Source organism: Hypomesus transpacificus, chromosome 15 (assembly GCF_021917145.1).
Source record: "Hypomesus transpacificus isolate Combined female chromosome 15, fHypTra1, whole genome shotgun sequence".
In the NCBI taxonomy this organism is placed as follows: Eukaryota; Metazoa; Chordata; class Actinopteri; order Osmeriformes; family Osmeridae; genus Hypomesus; species Hypomesus transpacificus.
Window position 1 is genome coordinate 12,102,374 of NC_061074.1, and position 21,385 is coordinate 12,123,758.

Here is a 21,385-nt window from a genome sequence, read left to right on the forward strand (position 1 = left end):
GCTACGTTTATCCTCCTAAGCACAGCCTTTGTTGAGGTGTTTCTGGTGCTTGTAGCCTTGCTGGGACAGCAGTACCTGGACAAAGGTGCCATTGGGAGAACAGAGAGAGGGAGTTCAAGGGGTTAAGGTCAGAGGGAATGACAGGTCATTAGTTAGGCATAGTAATGACAGTGGAACCATCCAGTCGCTCACCTCTAGATCATATTAGTCAGCATACAGGTGTGTGCTGTTCAGCAAGGCATCCTGATGTGTTTTTGGTTTGCCATCCACTGTACCCTTGAAATCTATATTAGGATATGAACCCATAGGAATATCTACAAGTAAATGGGAATATATACTGTAAACACTAATAAAATAATGTTATGTATTGATTTAGTAGATGCTTTTATCTGACTTATAGGTGGGGACATTAACCTACAACCTATCACTATTTATACTATATTTATACCACTGTCTCCCAAAGTAAAATCTATTAATTTAAATTAAATAGGCATTAAATTTTCATAGCATACAGTATATGCCTTGAATCCTTTCTCTCCAGGTGACGGACCTAATGTTCCAATTTTCAATAGATCCAGTCTATGTTGTCTTGACTAATGTAGAAGCTGTTAGAGGATGTCAATGTATTCATTCAAAGTGTCCATTCATGTGTATTGTAAATCCACAGCCTTGGTTTTCTCCCTGTGATAAGATGCTATACTGGACATTCTGCCTGCCCCTTCTCACCATATAAGGAGTCTTTTTTTAAATCATTTAGACCAGTGAGTTTCTTCATCTTGCTTTCCCAGGAAGAAACAGCAGAGCTTTAAATTCCATGCCTGATGGTGGGATACCAATGGAAGGGCTGTCAGGGTAGCACACGGCAGCCGAGGGGGAGATGAGATAGGATGAGAGAGGAGGAAAAGCACAAGCTGTGAGAGGCTGAGAGGAACAGAGAGAGGGAAGACCTGTTTTTATAACCGTGCACACTTTCATGTAGTGCACTTCAAGTATTCACACAGTTGAAATCCCTGCAGTGTCCCTGAGTGGCTACTACATGGCTTACAGGGACTGTTTACCTCTGGTACACACTCCTGTTTATCTTGAGATTGAATCCCACTCAGCTAAAGGAAGTGAAGTTTCATCCTGTAGTGCCACATTGTGTGCATTGTGAATGGTGAGTTTTAGTACCCCCCCCCACACACACACACACACACTTGCCCCCTGCAGGTTTCACTTCTGAACTGTGCTGTAAATAACCTTTATGGTTTAAGTTTCTCCCACCCCTGTATGTCATTATCGGTAAAAGCGTCTGGAAATGTTTGCATCTGTCTGTATACAGTCTGTGTATCACCTTTGGCCCCTGTCCAAGCCTCTCCCCTCTGTGTTTCTCAGGCTTCCAGCTCAGGCCAGCCATGACTAAATAAGGAAGTCCTGCTCTGGGAAAAGCACAGGCTTACATGCAGGCATTCTTCTCCACCTCAAACAGTGCCTCTCCACGCACACTCACTAATGACTGTGTGTATCAGTCTATTAGCTACAGCTGTGTAGGTGTGACACAAACACAGGAATGTAAACACTTCTCCCCTATGATCTGTAGGGCTGAGGCATATACGTTTGTGGTTAGATACAATCCAAATGATACAATAGATAGTCCTGGACAACTGCTGCTGTGTTCATCTCTGCCTGCTGTGATCATGGATGTAGGTAGAATACCTGAGCTTTCTTCATGCTAACCAATCACAGGTGAGTGGTTGGTGTAACCCCACCTAGTCATTTCTGAATGTACATTTTACGAAGACATCAGAACACCCAGCTACCTGCCATCAGAGCAATATATGAATAAATAAAGTGTTTATAGAGAATTTACATTCTATTACTAGCTCTGCTTGGCATGTAAGTATGTGTTTGATCTGTCACATTGCACCCAGAGCTAGTACTTATCTGGCAGACAGAGTGAGGATAGCTAGCTAGCTATGGAATTAGCTCATAAACTGAATGGGTGTGACAATGACTGACTTTTTTTCTTGATATGTGAAAGGTCAAGTGGGCCATGGTTAGAATAAACAAATATACATTTCAGTCATATTAACAAATAAGTAAACACACAAACTAAGAAACACGTGGCTACATTTAGTGTTTATGTGCAAAAGTCACATAGAAATAAATATGGTACACAAGTATATCATCGATCTAAGATACTTTGAAGGGAGTGTTCAAAAACTTTACTCTCTAAAATAAAATTGACAAACATCTCTAAATTAAATCTGAAAAGAATGGATGAAGTTAAGACTTTAATTAAAATGCAAAACTGTGGAAACAAACCCTTGTTAGGTCTTTTAAGTAACACCACTCAGAGCCAGCAGAGGGCAGACCACTCCCAGTTTTCACCACAACTTGTTCACACAAGCCGTACTTCAGTAACATAGACCTGTTGTCCGCAGTTTAAAACTAATACTAAAACTCGACATCTTATCAAGGGTAAATGATGAAGAATGCTCTATTTAGCTAGGCTGTTATGATCTTCTAAAATGTGAAGATATAGGCATTCCACAAGTGGAACTCTTGAGACAGCATGCTGACGGTTCTGGGGCTAGTGACTCTAGAATGCTTATGGTACTGGAATTAGTGACTCTAGAACACTGAAGGCACTGGGGTTAGTGAATCTAGAATACTGAGGGGTTCTGGGGTAGTCGGTCCAGGATGCTGGTACCCGTTCACTTACTCATAGAAGGAGACCTTATGAGTGTTTTGAGAAGTGAGCCATTTGGGAGTTTAGTTTGCTACCCTAAACACACTCAAAATAGTCCCACATCTCTCTCTCTCATTTCCTCTGACTGAGAATGTTGAAGTGTTGAATGACTGAATAGATATGATGGTGTACCAGGAGGAGCATCTTTGAAGAAGTACTGTTTGGTCCAAGTTAACTTGGCTCATCTGTGGCTTGTTTCCTAAGAACTAAGAGATATTCTCCACCACCATGTGTCACTGGTTAAATCTAAACTTGGTCCCCTCATTGGTCAGGCTGATCTAAACAAGCAGCTGAAAACAGGCTGCTTCAGTTTGGCTAGCGTGGTCAGGATGCTTGGTCAGGATGCACGATTGTTGCATTTGAAAGTCAAATGTTTATGCAAACAGCCAATCATCTAATGGAGCCTGACAACACGAAGCTGAGCAGGTCAGAAGGATCACAATGGTGTGCTGTCACGGCGACACTATCAATATTGTTAGCCCCCGAGGTGTGTTACACAACAGCAGTCAGTCTGAGGGGTTGTGCTTGCATCATGACAGAGAGAAACCAATCACTATTGCCAGAGCTATGGTCCTAACCTTCTAAACCAGACAGTGAAACCTGCTGTTATGGTGCTGAGGTCACGACCCAGTGGTGTGCTTTTGAGGGGTCACAGCCCAGCGCTTGAGTTCTTTAGTCTCGACCCAAAGTTCCGGTTCTAACCCAGTGTTCAGATTTTGAGGTGCTAAGCCAGTATTAGGGTTTTTCCAGACACACTAGGTCACCTTGGACTGAAATAACTTCAGACTGAAGACCTTTGTGCTGAAAATGCAGTGCCTCTCCTCCAAATCTTGTTAATTTAAGGCGTCTTCCATTGTCAGGGGGTGTGAAAGGCATTTGAGGCGTTTGTACTTTACTAAGGCACTTGGATTGAAACACGATAGCATCCGCATACTGTCTCAACTCTAATCTTCTACAAAAGTATAATTCAACACAAAGAGGAAGGAATGCATGAATGGTGATTAAAGGAAATTTGATCTAGGCTATAACATTTCAAACTGTTTTGTAAAGGTAAGAATCGACAGACAGCTGAATCCAATCCCACAGGCCTTCAGTTGTTTGCCCTGTCATTCAAGGTCAAGCACCTTAGTCATTGTTGCAGCTCATATAAACATTATCATGTTACAACTTTGACAGAGCTACGCGTTCAAAAATGTTAGCTAAGACTACATTTACATGAACAAGTCCCCTACATAATAAAAACAATAGACTACAATCTCCAGAAAGTGTTAAAACCGGTTGCAGAGAAGGGTCTATAAGCAATGGTCCAATATAATTGGACCAATAAGATCATCCCATAGGCTAAGGTCTGAACCTGTAGCCACACACTAAGGAACCTTTCGGCTACATTCTGGACCAATAGCATCACAGTAACTGTACAGCTGTATGTACAGAATCTACATGTTAACGCACACGAGTGATCATGTGACACCTCAGTCATCACTGGGGACTATCAGTCTGTCTTCATGGTGATGATGGAGGGGTGGAGAACATGAAGGACAGAAGGGGAGGGATAAAGGGGGGTATCCTTGTGTGGAGGGGTCAGGGGTCAGTGTTACCCTCATAGGGAGGGAACAGGGTTATCCTGATTTCAGAGAGGTCAGGGGTCAGGATATTCTCATGTGTAGGGGTCAGGGGTCAGGGCATCCTCATGTGGAGGGGTGAGGGAATTAGACACAGCCCTGTTCTCAGAGTTGGTGACCATGGAGGTGATGATGTCTGTGAGGTTGTCGAGGCCATACAGGTAGCCGTCCTCGCGGTTCCCCTCCGCCCAGGTGGCCCTATGGCTCAGCTCCTGGCCCTCTGCCAGGGGAGTCGTCTTCCCAAAGTCAATCATCCACACCTTGGCCTGCTCACGATGGTCATGGACGAACAGCAGAGAGCTGCCAATCACCTGGGAGGGGAGAGAAGGAGAGAACAAAGGCAAAGACAGAAGAGAGGTGAGTAAATGAGAGGAGCGGAGAGGAAGAGGAGAAGTATTTTTATCAGTACATTCACTTCGACTGTAGCGTGCGAGGGGTTAATCTGTTCTATTGTCTGACTCCACCAAGGTACTCACACTCCAGACACTCTTCTGTCTGACCACATAGCTTCCAGGGGCCTAACCTCATTTCCTGTTTGGAAGACCAACATCCTGTGCGGGCTTGCTGTGTGTGTGTGTATGAGGGTCTGAGTGTGTGTTTATGTGTGTGAGAGTATTGTGTTTTCTGGCTCAACTCTCAACTGAGAGAGAAAGAGAAACAAGGAGAAAGAGAGCGGTTTTCACCTCATGAGTTTTGAAGAAGGGAGATATCTCCAGCGTATCCCTGATTTCCTTCAGTCTGTCCAGATAGCACATCTACAGAACACAAACAAGAAAATAATTTCAGCCATTCACAACCACTGAGCCAAGTCAGCAGCTGGGTCCAGTTCAAGTATTTGATCATCGTTAATGACAAGTGACACATTCAATGTTTCCCCTGAGATACATATGAATAATAATCAAACTAATTGGAGTGTGTGTTAACCCTTGGACTTTTTGAAAGAAGATAAACACACTGCATGCTGTTGAATGGAGTTAAAATTTTGTTTCACAGTTCTGTTTTTAGAACCCCCCAGAAATTATTCCCACCTACCCTGTGACCTCACTTCCTGGGGAAGTCCTCTTAGCCCCGACTCATAGGGAGTCTTACACACACACACACACACACACACACACACACACACACACACACACACACACACCTACACAAACACAAACACCCACACACACACACACTTACCAGGATGTTATGGTTTCCTTTCACAAAGTCCTGAAAGGCCCCTGTGACCTGCTCTCTAGTCCTGGTCTTCTTAAAGTCTCTGTTCACGGTTCCGTCCTCCTTCTGATCAAAAGACGACAACAACACAGGCCACATTCAGTCAACGGTCTAAACTCTGAGTGTATGTGTGTGTCGCAGTCAGCCATCTGAGTCTTCTATGGCTTTTTCCAGGAGAGGGAGAACGAGGGGAAACTCCAAGCTCCACATGCTTCACTGCTACCTCCACTTCTCCTCCTCCTGCCACCTCCTCTGCCACCCCCTGCGTCTTCTGCCCCCAGGCCACCCCCTCCCTCTCCTTCTCCTGCCACCCCCTGCGTCTTTTGCCCCAGGCCACCCCCTCCCTCTCCTTCTCCTGCCACCTCCTCTGCCACCCCCTGCGTCTTCTGCCCCAGGCCACCCCCTCCTTCTCCTCCTCTGCCACCTCCACCTCCTCAACCTCCTACAAGCCCAACATGGTTTTCCCCAGGACAGTAGAACTGGTCTTGTCAGGGCTAAACAAGGTTAATCCCACAACCGGGGGAACAGAGGATTGGGTTCTCCTCTGACAGTTTCCAAATGTGGTCATCTGCCTCAAGCTGACCCTGCTGTTGCTACTGCTGTGTTGAATCTATTCCTGTCACACTGTGTGTGTGTGTATGCGTGTGTGTGTGTGTGTGTGTGTGTGTGTGCGTGTACAGGGGGAGTGGGGCAGAAGGACAAAGAAAGAGAGAGAGGGATGGAGGAAGGAAGGAAGGAAGGAAGGGAGAAAAGGGCGGGGGTGCGAAGAAAGACAGGACCTGTGTGCACGATTATTGTAGCCACGTCGGGACCTGATGTTATTGGCTATAGAGGTGCCACACACAGACGTCAGGGATGACAGAAACACACACAGAGACACATACAAACACAAGCACAGACACGCACACGCGCGCACACACCTAGACACACACGTGATAGGAACATACAATGTGTACGGAGACGGGGGTCTCCCCTCTTACCTCTCCATCACACACATGCACACCGTAACACATACACACACCCACCCACACACAGACACACACACACACACACACCCTCACCTTGATGCCCTCGATCCTGAAGCCCAGTGTGGCAGTGGAGGAGATGGTCTCTCTCCACTGCATGTACCTGGGCTTGGTGACGGCCTGCTGCTGGCGCTCGTCCGGGGTGGGGGCCTCAGGGTCCACCTCCACCATCTTGGCGTACATGTCCTCCCTCAGGCTGGGCTTCTTCCGGGCCTTCGTCAGCTCCTCCTCCAGGTACGTCCTGAGGGGAGAGGCACCGCGGCTCTTCACACGTTTCAAAGACACTTAGACGTGTGCGAACACAACACCAGACGGGCGTCACGGACGCACGCACAGGACAAACGGAGAGTGAAGAAGAAAGAGGGTGCTGCTGCTCACCTGACTCCCATCTTACAGTCCATGACACAAGGCAGGTCAAACTCAGCCAGCAGGTCGTCCATCTGGTTGTACTTCTCCCCGTCCTTCTCCACGTCCCCGTGATAGGCCGGGATGTACGGCCGCAGCACGTCCCTCATGAGCCAGTCCAGGCAGCGCTGCTCACAGTCACAGTGCTTCTTCAGGATACGCCCGTTAGCCCCCGCCTTGAAACTGCCTGGAGGGAAACCAGGAGGCTGCTGAAAACGACAGAGACTCTCCCCTATCCTAACTGTCAGGTTTAGAACATTCTGGAATGGATCGAGAGAATCCCAGGATTTAGGTGATTCTTGAAAATTGGTAGACAACCCCAAGGTTCAGTACATTCTAATATTACCATACTGTAACTCATGGATTTTATCATTATTATAGACATTTGCATACAGATAAAACAAGTGCAACAGATGATTGTTAGAGCAATATAACTCTAGGCTGCATGTATCATTTACTAAACAGAATTTTAAGTGAAAGTCTGTGTGTTTTTTGTTGTTTATTGTTTCCAACAATAAACAATAAATGCATTCAACCAAAGAGCAGTCCTTCAAAGGTAATACCTGCATGCCCTGCAAGCTGTATCCATGGATACTTCTTCTTGAATGACATTACAAAGGGGGACCAGTGGACCATATTTTTGATCTTCTTCCATGACTTGTGCTGTGGACACACACACACACATTTAAACCATAAATAATGCTTTGGGATTTTTCACCATCACCTTTCACCTGTTTATGTGTGCAAAGACCTATTTCACAGTTAGAGCAATGAGTTCACATTTCCCGTTAAACGATAAACTGGTTTGTCTATTCAACAGAGAGAGTGAGATAAAAGGGGAGAAAGAGAAAGAGAGAGAGAGAAACAGAAAGAGAGCTCTTTAATCTTTCCTTCTGGCAGAGCCTGAACATTCTCCACTGCTTTCTCCAGGGGGAACAAGGGCTTCCCCCCCGGCAGACAGGAAAACCCTCACACACACACCCACACGCACACGCACACACAGCCACACTTTGAACACACTGTGCTATCAGTGGGCTCTCGCTGTTCTGGGCCATGGCACAACATGAACTATGGGTCTCCCTCACACACACACACGACACCCATGCACACACACACTGCTGTTTTGGCAAACACAAGAGTGAACGGTGCCTGTGACTAATTTTAAGAGGCCCTCTCAGTAATAATAATAAGATTAGCCTTGAGAGAACTCAAGCGTAGCCGGGAAATCCCTTGCACTGTTCCTCATTCGTCCTCCGTCATTTCCCCTCAACCACAGAGAGACTTTTAAGGATTTTCTCTGAGCTGTCCTCCCTACATGGAGGTTTCAGTGTTATCTACCTCAGGAATATGAGCATGTCTGGGCAGGAGAGGAGCTGTATGGGAGGAGACAGGGAGGGGGAGATGGTAGGAGGCATGAGGAGACAGGGAGGGGGAGATGGTAGGAGGAGAATGAGGAGACAGGGAGGGGGAGATGGTAGGAGGAGAATGAGGGAGGTAAGAAGGAGAGGAAAAGGAAAATAGAAAATCTTTCCAGCGAAATAAGCTTGGACTTATAACTTCTATTTGAGTTGGGTTATAGTTACAAATACCACTGTTACTGTTGGGTTAGCCTGAAGGTTAGGATTGATGTTCTGGGGTTTGGTTTAGCCAGGGTTAGGTTAAGGAAGGTGGGTGGGTTAACCGGATTAGGATAGACTACATTTGGTTAAAGGATAGCTGTGATTAATAACATTTAGCTAAAGCAAAGGAGAAAGGCAGAGATGCCGAAAGATGCTCCAGTATAGATATATAATCGCACACACACGAACACACACACACATACACTAAGGGTCTTTCCCCTGCATCCCCAGGGATCATAGTGGAAACTCAATGTCCCTTAGGGTCACCCAGAACTTTCCCTCAGATTATACACACGCATGCATGCGCGCGCACAAATACACAGATACACACTGAACACATACTGTACACACACACAGCTTCAAGAGACAGTGTGATCCACTCATGCTTGGTTGCATGCTGTTGATTCTCCACTAATGGTGAGACACAGAAGGAGAGATACAGAAAGAGAGACTTAAAAAAAGACAGGGGAGACGGAATCAAGACAGAGAAAGAGAGAGAGAGAGAGAGAGAGAGAGAGAGAGAGAGAGAGAGAGAGAAGAGAGAGAGAGTTGTTCTGAGTTCCAAGGTGGAGCAGTTCTAAGTTCTAGAGATGTTCGGAGTTCCAGAACTTCCTGTGAACCCGACCTCCATTCATCTTCAGCTCCATAACATTTAGTGACATCTTCTCTCTATTCACATGTAATGGTTTATAGGAGAGGAAAGAGTTTGAGGGTGTGTAAGTGTGTGTGTGTCTGGCGTATATCAGGGTAGCTGATGTGAGACAGAGGCTGTCAGATGGAGGAGTTGGGTCTTGGGCCGTGAGCGCTTAAAACCCCATCAGTAACACACACTACACACACCCACACACACCAATGCACATACAAATGCACACACCAGTGTTTCCGCTGTGTTGATTTTTCCGTGGCGGCCCGCCATGGCTACATTTCTGCCACCACGGTATCAGAAATAGGGCTGTACAAAAATGTAGGCCGTCTATGAGCAGTGATTGTTAGAAAGCATATCGGAGAATGGCACGGACACGCGCTTCACAGGGAGGGGGGTTCATACAGACCTGCCCCCACTGCAAAAAGAAATCCTAGAGGAAACACTGGCACACACACATGCACACACCCGGTGATGGGACACCAATGTCGGCTGACGGTGAAGGCGCCGAAGTAGGTGTGTGTTTGTGTGAGGGAGTAAATGCAGCTAATCCTGCCAGTTGTAGGAGGCAGCAGGAAAGAGAGAAAGAGGATGGAAACAGAAGAGTAGAGACAGGAAGAGGCAGGAGGACAGGAACTCTACAGAAGTTGGCGACAGGACATTCCTTTATCAGTGGACAAGCAGAGGATTGAACTCAGTGCTTCATACATGCTAAGCTCTCGCACTGAGCTACATTCCCATGTACTACATCATCACCATCATCATCACCAGGTAGTTTATTATTAACAGCCCCGAACCCTTTTCATACAGTATTTTATCATAAATAGTCACTGATTGATCTCAATCTCTAAAATACAATTCAATCTCTGATGGTATTCTAATGCTATCTCTAATGCCTCCTCTACTGGTAGACTATATTTAATGGCATCTGCGATGCTACTACTAATGGTATCTCTAATGGTATTTTTCAACTCTATCTCTAAGACCATTCTACAATGCCTCTAATACTATTTCTATTGCAGAGCAGAGCTGTTACAGTACCTTGGTCGCTCTGAGGAAGAAGATGGTAGATGTGCTGATGAAGGCCAATGCAGGGACTAGCAAAGCCCACATTCTGGAAAACAGGAAGGCCATGCTTGGCCAGGCTGGCCTGCTCTACGCTGGGATTGGAGCTGGTCAAAACAAGGTGGATCCAGATCCCTAGCTTTCTACCTCTACCCCTGTCTAGTCAGGTCCTATCGACTCCCTCTCTCCTCTCCTCTCCTCTCCTGTGGAGCACATAGGTGGACAGCGAGAGGAGGGCTGAGGGTTCAGAGTCAGACAGTCGGGTTCACACGGAGGGCAGGCCAAACATCACATGCTCATTTGTTTGACAAAGACTGGACAACAAAATCAGGGCCATGCAAATGATCTGGTGGACCAAAGACAGAGGACACTTAAGATGGTCAGACAGGCAGGCAGGAATAGGGACAGACAGAGAGACAGACAGACATATAGATAGATAGATAGACAAGCAGGCAGATTGAAAGTCAGATGGATAGACAGACAAACAGATAGACAGGAGGCAACCTGAAGTCGTTTTTTCACAATGTATGCTTCATGTTTTGGCTGCTTGCAATGTTTGGGACTACCTCGTTGTTATGATCAGTGACCTATGCTCTTTTGTAAAGCTCTCTCTTGGAAGTCGCTTTGGATAAAAGTGTCTGCTAAATGCATAAATGTAAATACATCCAGAGGCCATTAGATCCATAGACAGGCATGGACACAGGCAGAGGAACAGACAGACAGAAGAAGTTATGTAATAGACACTAGATAAACACAATTGAATACATATAGGGGTTGGTTATCACTGCGTTTCTTCTGATTGGTTTAATTGTCACTAAATCCATAAACTTATAAAGTAAACAGTGGCTCTGATGACAGTGCCACCCTACTCCTTCCACACACACACACACACACGGACACACACGCACACACACACCCTTGCACACACTGACATGCACACACTGGCCAATCCCAGTATCTGCAACTCAACGCCAACATGGCAGGTTTTTGTTTACCTTGCTTAACATCATGTATTTCCATAAGGAGAAGCAGTATTTGCATGACTAGGACTCTTGCCTAGTACTCTGCTCAGGTTAATTGTAATATGATTGCTTGCACTAGCTGGCTGGCTATTTGTCTGTCTGCCTGCCTGCCTGTGTCTGCCAATTTGCCTGTCTGCCTAGGTCTGTCTCCCTGCTAGTTTATTGTGTAACTTTACACAGTGCTTCAGAACTGGGAAACCACTTAATGGTTTAAACCATGATGCCACTTAAAGCCAGTCAACACTATGTTCATAGTAAATCTAAATACCAGTTTCACACTTGCCTATAATAGTACGTGCGCACACACTCACACTGACACTAAAACACTGACACTATCTGAAACCACAAGACTTTCCTACTACCGTCTCCACCACAGTGCATTTCGGGTATTTTCTCACAAACTGCAATTGTTTTTCATGTCACTGTGTGTGAGAGAGTTTTTGGTGTCCAGAGTGAGTGCTGTTTGTTATTCATTAGGTTTTAAGAGGTATCTGTCAGGCCATCACATGACGTCTGGGTCACAGGAACCTACAGCGGTTCTCACTCCTCTGTCCTAACTCACTGAATTAGACTGCTGTATGAGAATCACATGTCTTCACAAACACACACACACACATACACACACATACATACAATGCAGCTATCTTTCCTTGCTCTCTATGATGAGTTTGTATTCTCTTAATTTTGCCATTGTTTGTGTTATACTGTGTACTATGTTAGCTGTGTGTGTGTGTGCGTGTGTGTGTGCGTGTGTGTGTGTGTAGATTGGAGTGTGTGTGTGTCAGCATCATATCTCTTCCAGGCCAGGCGGACAGACTACATTGTGCTATTGTTCTGATACAGCCCAGCAGCTATATCCAGCATCAGAGAGGAAAGGGATGCCACTGTGTGTGCGTGTGTTGTATGTGTGTGTGTGTGTGTGTGTCTGTATGTGTATGTATGTTGAAGATCTCTTTCTATTACTGTAAATACAATTGAAAGTATGTCTCTCTCTATCTCTCTCTATCTCTCTCTCTTTCTCAACCACTCCTCCACCTTACTGCTGTTGTTAAAGTTTCCACTCTGAACTAAGGGGGAGGAAGTGGGTTTTAACCCTCGCTGAGCTGCAGGAAGACACAGGGGCTCTGCCACAGTATTTTCCACATCTGCACTCTTGAAAGAGATTTTTTTTTTTTTTAAGAAAAAAAGAAACGTCGACTGAAAGAAGGACAAAGATCTTCTGACGATAGCAGAGAGTTTCCACTGGCCCACGTGAAGGAGTGTGTGGAGAGTGGGGCTCTGTGTGCTTCTTTATCATGTGGGACATTGATAACAATCCCAGCCCTGTCACCTGACCCTTGAACTGAGTCCGTGGTCCCAGGTCAGAGGTTGTGTGGAGGTTGAACAACTACATTATCCCATCTTATTACATTATATTTTGTACAATGTTATTTTCTGTCCTGTCTTATTTATTTTGCCCAGTCCCATCCTCTCCAATTCAGCACTATCACTGTTTATTATTATGTTGTATTATTTCATGCTCTAGTCATCAGAGTAGATTCTGAATAAAGAATTCTTTAGAAGCCAGCTGGCATTACTACCATAAATACACATGCCTATGCAAGCTCCTGTTTGCAGATGAATACAGGAGATACCTTGTGCTTAGCCAACTAAAAAATATTTGATCATCTTCGGTCAGTGCGTAAATTAAAAAAATGATATACTAACAAGATAAGAGACTGGCACACCACAGAAGACACATATTCCAACCCTTTACTTAATTGTTCATTATCTTCATAGCTCAAAACCTTCAGCTAGATGTAAATTAACAGCAACTCTAATCTAGCCTAAGTATAAAAACAAGTCTTCTAGCACCTTGTCTAGACTAGTAAACACACAAAGGTCTATTCTAGCAAATCCCTTTAAGGCAAGCGACAGAGGGAGAAAGAGAGAGAGAGACAAGAGAGAAAGAAGAAGATAGATAGGTCACAAGAGAGAGAGAGAGCGCGAGAGAGAGATAGAAAAACATAAAGAGGTAGAGAGAGAGAGAGAGAGAGAGAGAGAGAGAGAGAGAGAGAGAGAGAGAGAGAGAGAGAGAGAGAGAGAGAGAGAGAGAAAGAGAGAGATGGGGGGGAGGAGTTCATTGGTGCTTTCCCCTCAGTGGCTAACCAAGCAAAATAGGCTCCCTGAACCCAGTTCGGGCCTGCCTCTCACACACATACACGCACGCACACGCACACGCACATTTAGACAAACAAAAGGGGAGGGGAAATGAAAAATGTTACACTTCCTGTCTCATGCACAAGAAAGCGAGGCCCTCCGTGTTCTTCTCACACACACACACACACACCCTGCAAACCCCAGCTGTTTGAAACATGCCTAGTTTGACGTCAGGCTGTTCCTAGGCAACAGGCTACAGTGGTGGGGTTAGATTTTCCATTGCTCTGCAGCAACAGATCTTTACACAGCTAAACGTGACCCAACACTGTTTGAGTGTGTGAAAAGAACGTGTGAGTGTGTATGTGGGATTTGTACTGGATGTATATGTTTGTGTGTGTATGTGTGTGTGGGTTTGTGTGTGTGTGTGTGTGTGTGTGTGTGAGCGTATGTATCCTTGCATATTTTGCAGAACAGCAACGGGTTCACATGCCATGCCTCTGAAGAGAAGGCTTGTCAAGAACTTTAGTTGTCTAGTCGTCAAGGCTACATTGGTTTTCTTGAAGAAATTTCAAATATTTCAGCACTATACAGTTTTCATATATCAATGTGTGACTCATGCCATGTGTTTAAGAGCAGGCAACACCTCAATGGGGCAGCCAGGGAGCGTTAGGTGATAGTGTTCATGGAGTCTCCCTCTCTGAGAGCCCTCCTCCACCTGCTGTCTCCTGGGGAGCTGGGGTGCTACACATAGATAGGGTACCTAGGTCTGGGTGAGTATCAAATGAATCGGCTAGCTAGGTCTAGACGAGCATCACATGGATCGTCTAGCTAGGTCTGAAGGTGCATCACATGGATTGGCTTACTAAGTCTGCATGAGCACATTGATAAATTTGTGTCCACAACCAAGGCTTAGTTAGTATCACACACAAGTGCACAAGTGCACAACTTACAGTATGTTAAAGAAACATTTAGCTAGTAATGTTCCGTAAAATAAGATCAGTTTCATGCCTAGTAGTGACAGACACAACCACCACACACAAAGCACCTTTAAATGAATACAAAGTTAAATCAAGACAAAAAAATGTTATGTTCTGTAGTCCAAAGCTTTAGAATGGACACAGAACGGATACTTAATGTTGCAAATTTCTGGGTTGGTTGATATATACAGTATATTATATATTTTTAGAAGAGATTCATTTGTTTCTTTAACAAATGAGTTTCTCTAAAACAGAATCCCCTCATTTGTAAACAGATTCCCCTGTCTTTACAAACACTTTCTGGTCTTTGAACAACTGACAGTGGCACCATGGTTTAAGTGTTGGAGTACATGTGTGAAGCCATGCCTGTGTCTGCATGCTTGTGGGTGATGCTATGCATAAGTCAATTAGTCTGTCTATATCTGTTTGTGTGTGTGTGTGTGTGTGTGTGTGTGTGTGTGTGTGTGTGTGTGTGTGTGTGTGTGTGTGTGTGTGTGTGTGTGTAAGTGTAAGTGTAAGTGTAAGTGTAAGTGTACGCGTAAGTGTTTACAACTGTGAGACTGGCAGTGGGATACACAAGCAGCTTTGTTAGAGAGAATGTCAACAGTTACTCATGGAGAAGGACACAAAAGTGCTGAGCAACAAAGAGCTAGAAACCTCTTAGTGGGGCTTCCTAGATGGCAAGTCTAGTAGTGTTACAACAGTGTAGTGTACTCAGAGAATTCTAGGGTAGTGTTGTGTTGTGTTGTGTGTTGTGGTGTAGTGTAATGTAATATAATGGAGTATGGTATAGTGTACATTAGGGTAATGTCATGTAATGTTGTGCCGTTTTGTGTAGTGTTGTGAAGTGTAAGGTTTCAGAGTGGACAGTGGGGTATGTACTCACAGCTCTTTGCTGGGTGTTGAGCAGGGCAGGCACGAGTCCCTCAGTCCTCTCCGGGTCACTGGAAATGTCATCTTCTGATTCCTCCCAGGACGAGGAGAAACCAGTGGAGGAGGCTGAGGAAGAGGAGAGCTTCCTGAGGGAGCGAATGGAGCGGGGGCTGTGGCCAGGGCTTGGGTTGGGACCGGGGCTGGGGCAGGCCTGATGCTGGCCAGATCCCCCTGCATCTGGGCCCTCTGCTGGGCCTTCCATACCGTGGAGGGTGACTATAACGGCGGGAATGGTGGGGGTGGAAATGCTGGGGATGGGGGTGGAGAGGCTGGGGGTGGGGGTAAGGGTGGAGAGGCTGGGGTTGGTGGTGGAGAGGCTGGGATTGGGGTTTGAAAGGCTGGGTGTGAAGGTGGAAAGGCTGGGGGTGGGGGCAGACCCCAGTTCCAGGAGGCGGCCCTCGTCACCAGTCCTGGCCAAGGTGCACTCTGTCGGATAGGTTTCCGTTGGCTCTTCTCCTGCTGGCTCTCTTAGAAACGTCTTGGTCTGGGGACCTCCTAGCTGTTGTTCTCTCTCCCCTCTGTCTTCTCTCTCCTCTGTCTCCCGCCTGTTCTCTCCCCCAGGCAGAGAGCTGCCAGTTAGTGCTGTGCTCACAGAGGAGTGGCTGTTGTGACTGCTTGCAGAACTGAGCCATTCAGTCTGACATCCTCCTGTTCTGTTTCCAGTCTCGCTGCTCGCCTCCCTATTTAGCTTAGTCCTGCTGCTCTCGTCTCCTTCATCCCCTCTCCATGCCCCCCTCCCATTGGGAATCCCCAGGAATGGGCTGTCCCTGGACTGGGGGCTGGGCGGGGCTTGGGGCGGGCCTAGGGCGGGGCTGAGAGTTTGGGGGGAGGAGACAGTTCTGCGCGAGGGTCTGGGGCTACGTTGCAGCTCTGCAGTCTGCACCTCGGCTCTGAGACCGGAGATCTGAGCCTCGAATAGACCCACCTTCTTTATCACCTCCACGTTCTGCAGCTGCCGGCTTATCTGCAGGGCCTGGACGGATCTCCGTGCCTGCACTTCACCGTTAGCCTCCTCCTCCCCTGCCCCTCCTCCTCCAGAGCTCAGCCGACGCACACGGTTGCCCACCATCACCCCCAGGGTGTCTGGCCGGCGGCCAGGGGAGCGGGCACGGGGGCTGGAGGGGGTGGGTGAAAGGGTGCGAGGGCTGGGGGGGCCAGAGGGGGGAAACACAAAGGAACCCCCACTGGGGCTGAGGCTGGCAGGGCTGTAGGGGCCTCCACCTAGCAAGGGGCAGTATGTAGAGCGGTCGGGCACCGGTAGTACTGGCCGGCCAGAACGGGGACAGCTCTCACTCTTCAGGTTATTGGTGTTCATCATGATTAGAGTGTTGAGGGCATACGCTGCCATAGTAGCCTGCTGGCTGAGCAGGGGCCCATGAGGGCCTTAGTCCTGGTCTAGTCTGGGGGTCCAGGAGCCCATCATGGCAGCTGCTGTGGGGGAACACATTAAGGATCTGAGGTGAGGTCCCTTACAGGAAGGAAGAGGTGGAAAGGCACTGGCAGAAAGGACAGAACAAGTGAGTTAAATACCAGAGAAACCACAGAGAGAGACCAGAGGGAGACCAGGGAGAGGTCAGAGCTGTATTTGTCCGTGTTTGGGCTGTTCTATAAATCAACTGGAGAGAATCCCTGACCAAGGTCAAATTCAAGACCAAGGCTGCGGATTGCTGGTGTTTGGAAATGCAATCCACAAACATGCAGCAAGAAACCATACAACTTAGTTACCTCATTAGGCAAAAACATTTTTTGTTTACAAGTCTTGGAATGTTAGCCTTGATCCCCGAATCAGACTGATACCGTGGCATTCCCTGTGTTAGTGACAGTCTAAACAGTCAAGGCTGAAACCGAAGACTGAACTAAATAAACAAGAATTTCCACAAGAAAGAATTTCGAGAGTTTCTAAAGCAAACCTTATGTTCAGGTTCTTAGTTGGAGAAACAATGTTGGAGCAACTGCGTTGAAGCCAAGCAGCATCAGCTCTGATCCACAAATTCCACTGTTACACAATATAACACTATAACACTACATATCATACTCCAACACTACATGTTATCCAAATTGTAACAGGCTAAAAATTATACGATATACAACAGACTATGCTACACACTCTAAGAAAGAGGAGGCTTAGTCGAGGTGAAGGATGTGGGAACCTCGGCTGAAGGTGAGGAACTCCAAAATAGCTTATCGGACAACATGGTAGACAAAGTCTAAACTGCTCAGACTGAGCAGACTTTGTGAATTGTATATGCAATCTATGCATTCTACCAGGATCTGGCTGATTATGTATATGGATTCTTGACAATGACCCACATCTTCTCTAAGACAGGGCTATACTTGTTGGCTCTATGTAGAAAAAATGCATGAAATGCCACAAATACCATAACATAACACTATTAGGCTAAAGGCAAACATAGTAAAAAATGCTTTGGGTCTAGCTTCAGTCATTTGGGAATTGGATTCCTCTCTTCAAGGAAATTCTCTTCAAAAGAACTGGGGTGTCAGTTAACAGGTGCATTAGCCCCACACACATCCATGCACTCACACATGCACAGTGGGGGGCAGATAGTGGAGTGAACTGGGTGCCTTAGAATGGGCCTGGAGGTGCTTTTAGTTTGAATTCCTGTTATCTTTAAAATCCCATGATGTCTTCTACACATGTTAGGATTCAGGAAACAAGAGGTTTAACTCGATATTCTGGATATGATACACGCCCACAGTACACTTGGTTTATCATGTTATAGTGCCTGTTGTCAGGATTGGTAAATTTGTCGGACAAAAGAAATTGCATTATTAATCAGAAACAATGTTTGTCATAACAATTTTCATCAACTCGGGATGTAGAGCTGATGGAAGTGGCATAGGCAAACGGATCGCCTTGATACACATGTGACAGTTTACAACCATTTTGCAGATATTCTTCAAAAAGTGTAGTTTTGAAGTAGAGGTATTTATTATTATCACCTGCCTGTTGTCTTTTTAACTGTATGCTGCTTTTCTTCAACTAAATCAGTTGGCTAAATGTCTACGTTACTAGTACCAATAGCTACAGCAGCATTCAACACTATGTATTCAAAATGTATAGTGAATGGGCATGGGCAAAAGTGGACTATTATAGTTTGAAAGTAGGTCTCTTTATAGAAAGTTCAATGCTTTTCTAATAGATGATACTTAAGTTAGTTTACAGATGATACTTAAGTTTGAAAATGAAAATAAGAGTCTCACCTTAGTCAGTTGGGTAACCGACACCCATCCGTTGCAAATATCACAAATTATATCGTTTGATTCTGAATACACGCCTTGAAGACTTAGGGCATTCCGTCAGAAGCTGAAGCAGTCCAGGCGCGTCTCTAACTTCTTTGAATTATTGTTGAGACTTTACATAGTTTAACACAACAACAAGTTATCAACGAACGGAAAAGTGCCACTGGTAGAACTCTTTCTGTAATTAAATTAAGTTTAACCTTGTCCTTTGTGTATCCAGAAGGCGTCATCCGCACATCGTGCGAGCTTCTCAGTAGCTACTTCGCTCCGCCGTAGTAAAACATTTGTGTTTGCTTAGTGTTGTTCTAAAAGCAGGAAGAACGTCGTACAGACAGTCAGTGACTCGCAATGCGTACCAACAAGCTTTTTTTTCTCTCTCTCAGTTGCCTCACAGGAAAGAGAAAAACTCAGTGCGCACCCAGCGCAGAGGAAACGTCAGCGAGGTTGTCTAAATGGCAAAGCATCCCCCCACTCCACAAAGTAGGCTACTAATAACAGCACCATAGTAATAACAATACAAAGTGGGTTGAAGCATTACTTTAATTTAAACTAGAACGGATAGCAAAACACTGGGGCTCATCAAGACACCGCAATATACTACATTCAGTTTGCAAGGGGAGTGTTGGCTTTCCACATGTCATCATGTTTACACAATTTCGTGGTTGTGAATGACAAAGTTTATTTGCCAAATGGAACCCTGCCCTTCTTATCAACATGGGTATTTGCTGGAGACAGGTTGTCAATTTTATCAGAATTCCAAGAGCAATCAATTATGTATTCTGTGATGTGTAGGCTCCAGTCAGCCAGACTACCAGTCTGCCAGTCAACCAGGCAAACAACCTGTCAGACAGTTAGCCAGACGGCCAGCTGGTCAGCCAATCAAACAAGCCATTAGCAAGCCAGCCAATCAAACAACTGTTGGTGAGCCAATACAACAATTTATTAGTCTGAAACAGACAGCTAGCCAGTCAGCCAATCAAGCGACCAATCAGTCAACCAAACAGCCAACCAATCAGTCAACCAACTAACCAGTTAGCCAGCCAGTCAACCAGTCCGCCTGCCAGCCAGCCAGTGACCCAAACAGGCCTACCAGAGTGGAAACTCTTGGTCTGTTTGTGGCCTATCTCATTTGAATGAGCCTAGTCAAGTGGGGAGTTGGTATGAAAATTAATTTTCCATCCCTTGAGATTCAGACCACACTATCTGTGTTGTTGAATTTCAGACTAAGCAACCTCATTCCTGTGTTATCTCATGACAATTTGAATCAAACATAGAGTAGCCTATGTGTTGTCCCACAATCATAGATATATAATCAGAAGGGTAACTCTAAATTCATAGAAATATACTGTAGTCAAATAATAGAAATAACTCTGTTTAAGAATATAGGTTCAAGAAATATATAAATACAAAACAAATATGTATGTAATATAAGCATACTTATGCATGCAATAAAGTCAGAAACATATGCATGTTGAGTGGATTGCAGTGGTGTTTAAAAGGTTTGTGAACACATAACATGACACACACACTCACTGTATAGCACACAAGATATTTTTCATGGGAACACTGAGATCAGCCCTGATAATCTGTTACTGGTCCTAGACCAGACCTTCTGTTACTAGTTCTAGACCAGATCTACCTTACTGTTACTTGTCTTAGACCAGACCTAACTATAAGTTACTTGTCTTACACTAGACCTACCTGTGTGTTGCTGGTCCTAGATCAGATCTACCTGACTGTTACTGGTCCTAGACCAGACCTCCATGACTTTTACTGGTCTTAGGCCAGACCTAACCATAAATTACTGGTCTTAGACCAAACCTAACTATAAGTTACTTGTCTTAGACCAGACCTACCTGTCTGTTACTGGTCCTAGATCAGATCTACCTGACTGTTACTGGTCTTATACCAGACCTAACTATAAGTTACTGGTCTTACACCAGACCTAACTATAAGTTAATTCTCCCAGACTTGACCTGTCTGTCTGTTACTGGTCCTAAACCAGGTTTACCTGTCTTTCACTGGTCTCCAGACCAGAACTTCCTGTCTGGATTGTCTGTCTGTTACTGGTCCTCAAGAATGGAAGGCTGAGTCTTCCTCTTGGCTAAGGACTACAGCAGTCACAGTTTAGATGCTCGTGCTTTAACTGGCTGTTGCACATACTTCTCAGTTAAGAGACGGTCGTGGTGTTGAGCGCTGGTCAGCGTACTCCAAGTACATGTGGCCCATCTACTGTCTACAGCTGGTATGGCATGTCATTCGGATTTACAATGAAACCAGCAGGTGGCGGTAATAGATCATATGTAAAGTAAGGCCGTAGCCATGGAGTCAACATTGGGGGGACGGGGATTTATGATAATTTCGGACAGCGTGCGTGGTTGCCTTTCGTAGCGTAGCACATTTATATTTTCATATCAATATATTGGGGGGGACATTTTGACCAGATTTGAATATTGGGGGGTCGCCCCCAATATGTATTATGATTACGGCCTTGAAGTAGACGAATAATCCCGGGTATGCCATATGGCTCTGGGGCTTGTTACGTTTTTAGCTTCATCTGTATCCCACAATGAAATCGATTGGTTTTATTATCTGCTGCTCGGCGGTGTAGATTGAAGCATGACTGAATAGTTTCACTACAATCAGCGAATGTTTTTCAGTTGATTAGGCACAACCCCTCCTTGGCAGGTTTCTGAGATCGTTTGTTAACTACCTGAAAGACGAGCCA

The 21,385-nt window shown here is 45.5% G+C and overlaps 1 protein-coding gene across 2 annotated transcripts; it reads right to left on the reverse strand.

Moving 5' to 3' along the window:
• Positions 1-2,099: 2,099 nt before the first annotated feature.
• Positions 2,100-19,014, reverse strand: itpkb (inositol-trisphosphate 3-kinase B). Of its 2 annotated transcripts, none has more exons than XM_047035175.1 (8): positions 18,619-19,014; positions 15,350-16,824; positions 7,562-7,661; positions 6,972-7,185; positions 6,630-6,834; positions 5,533-5,634; positions 5,037-5,108; positions 2,100-4,664 (listed from the first exon to the last, which is right to left on the reverse strand). In XM_047035175.1, exons 2-8 carry the CDS (start codon positions 16,742-16,744, stop codon positions 4,389-4,391), a joined length of 2,364 nt encoding a protein of 787 aa, XP_046891131.1. In that variant the 5' UTR covers positions 16,745-16,824; positions 18,619-19,014; the 3' UTR covers positions 2,100-4,388. The 2 variants fall into 2 exon arrangements, with proteins under 2 accessions (XP_046891131.1, XP_046891130.1); XM_047035174.1 differs by having other exon boundaries at positions 15,350-16,827.
• Positions 19,015-21,385: the final 2,371 nt, after the last annotated feature.

Bases quoted from the DNA above. Each gene is read 5' to 3' on its own strand.
- itpkb (XM_047035175.1), bottom strand. From the start codon at position 16,744: ATGGCAGCGTATGCCCTCAACACTCTAATCATGATGAACACCAATAAC. The intron at 5,635-6,629 runs GTGAGGGTGTGT...TCTTTTGATCAG, and splicing joins TCAGGATCGAGGGCATCAAG to AAGGAGGACGGAACCGTGAA. The intron at 4,665-5,036 runs GTGAAAACCGCT...CTCCCCTCCCAG, and splicing joins CCTTCTTCAAAACTCATGAG to GTGATTGGCAGCTCTCTGCT.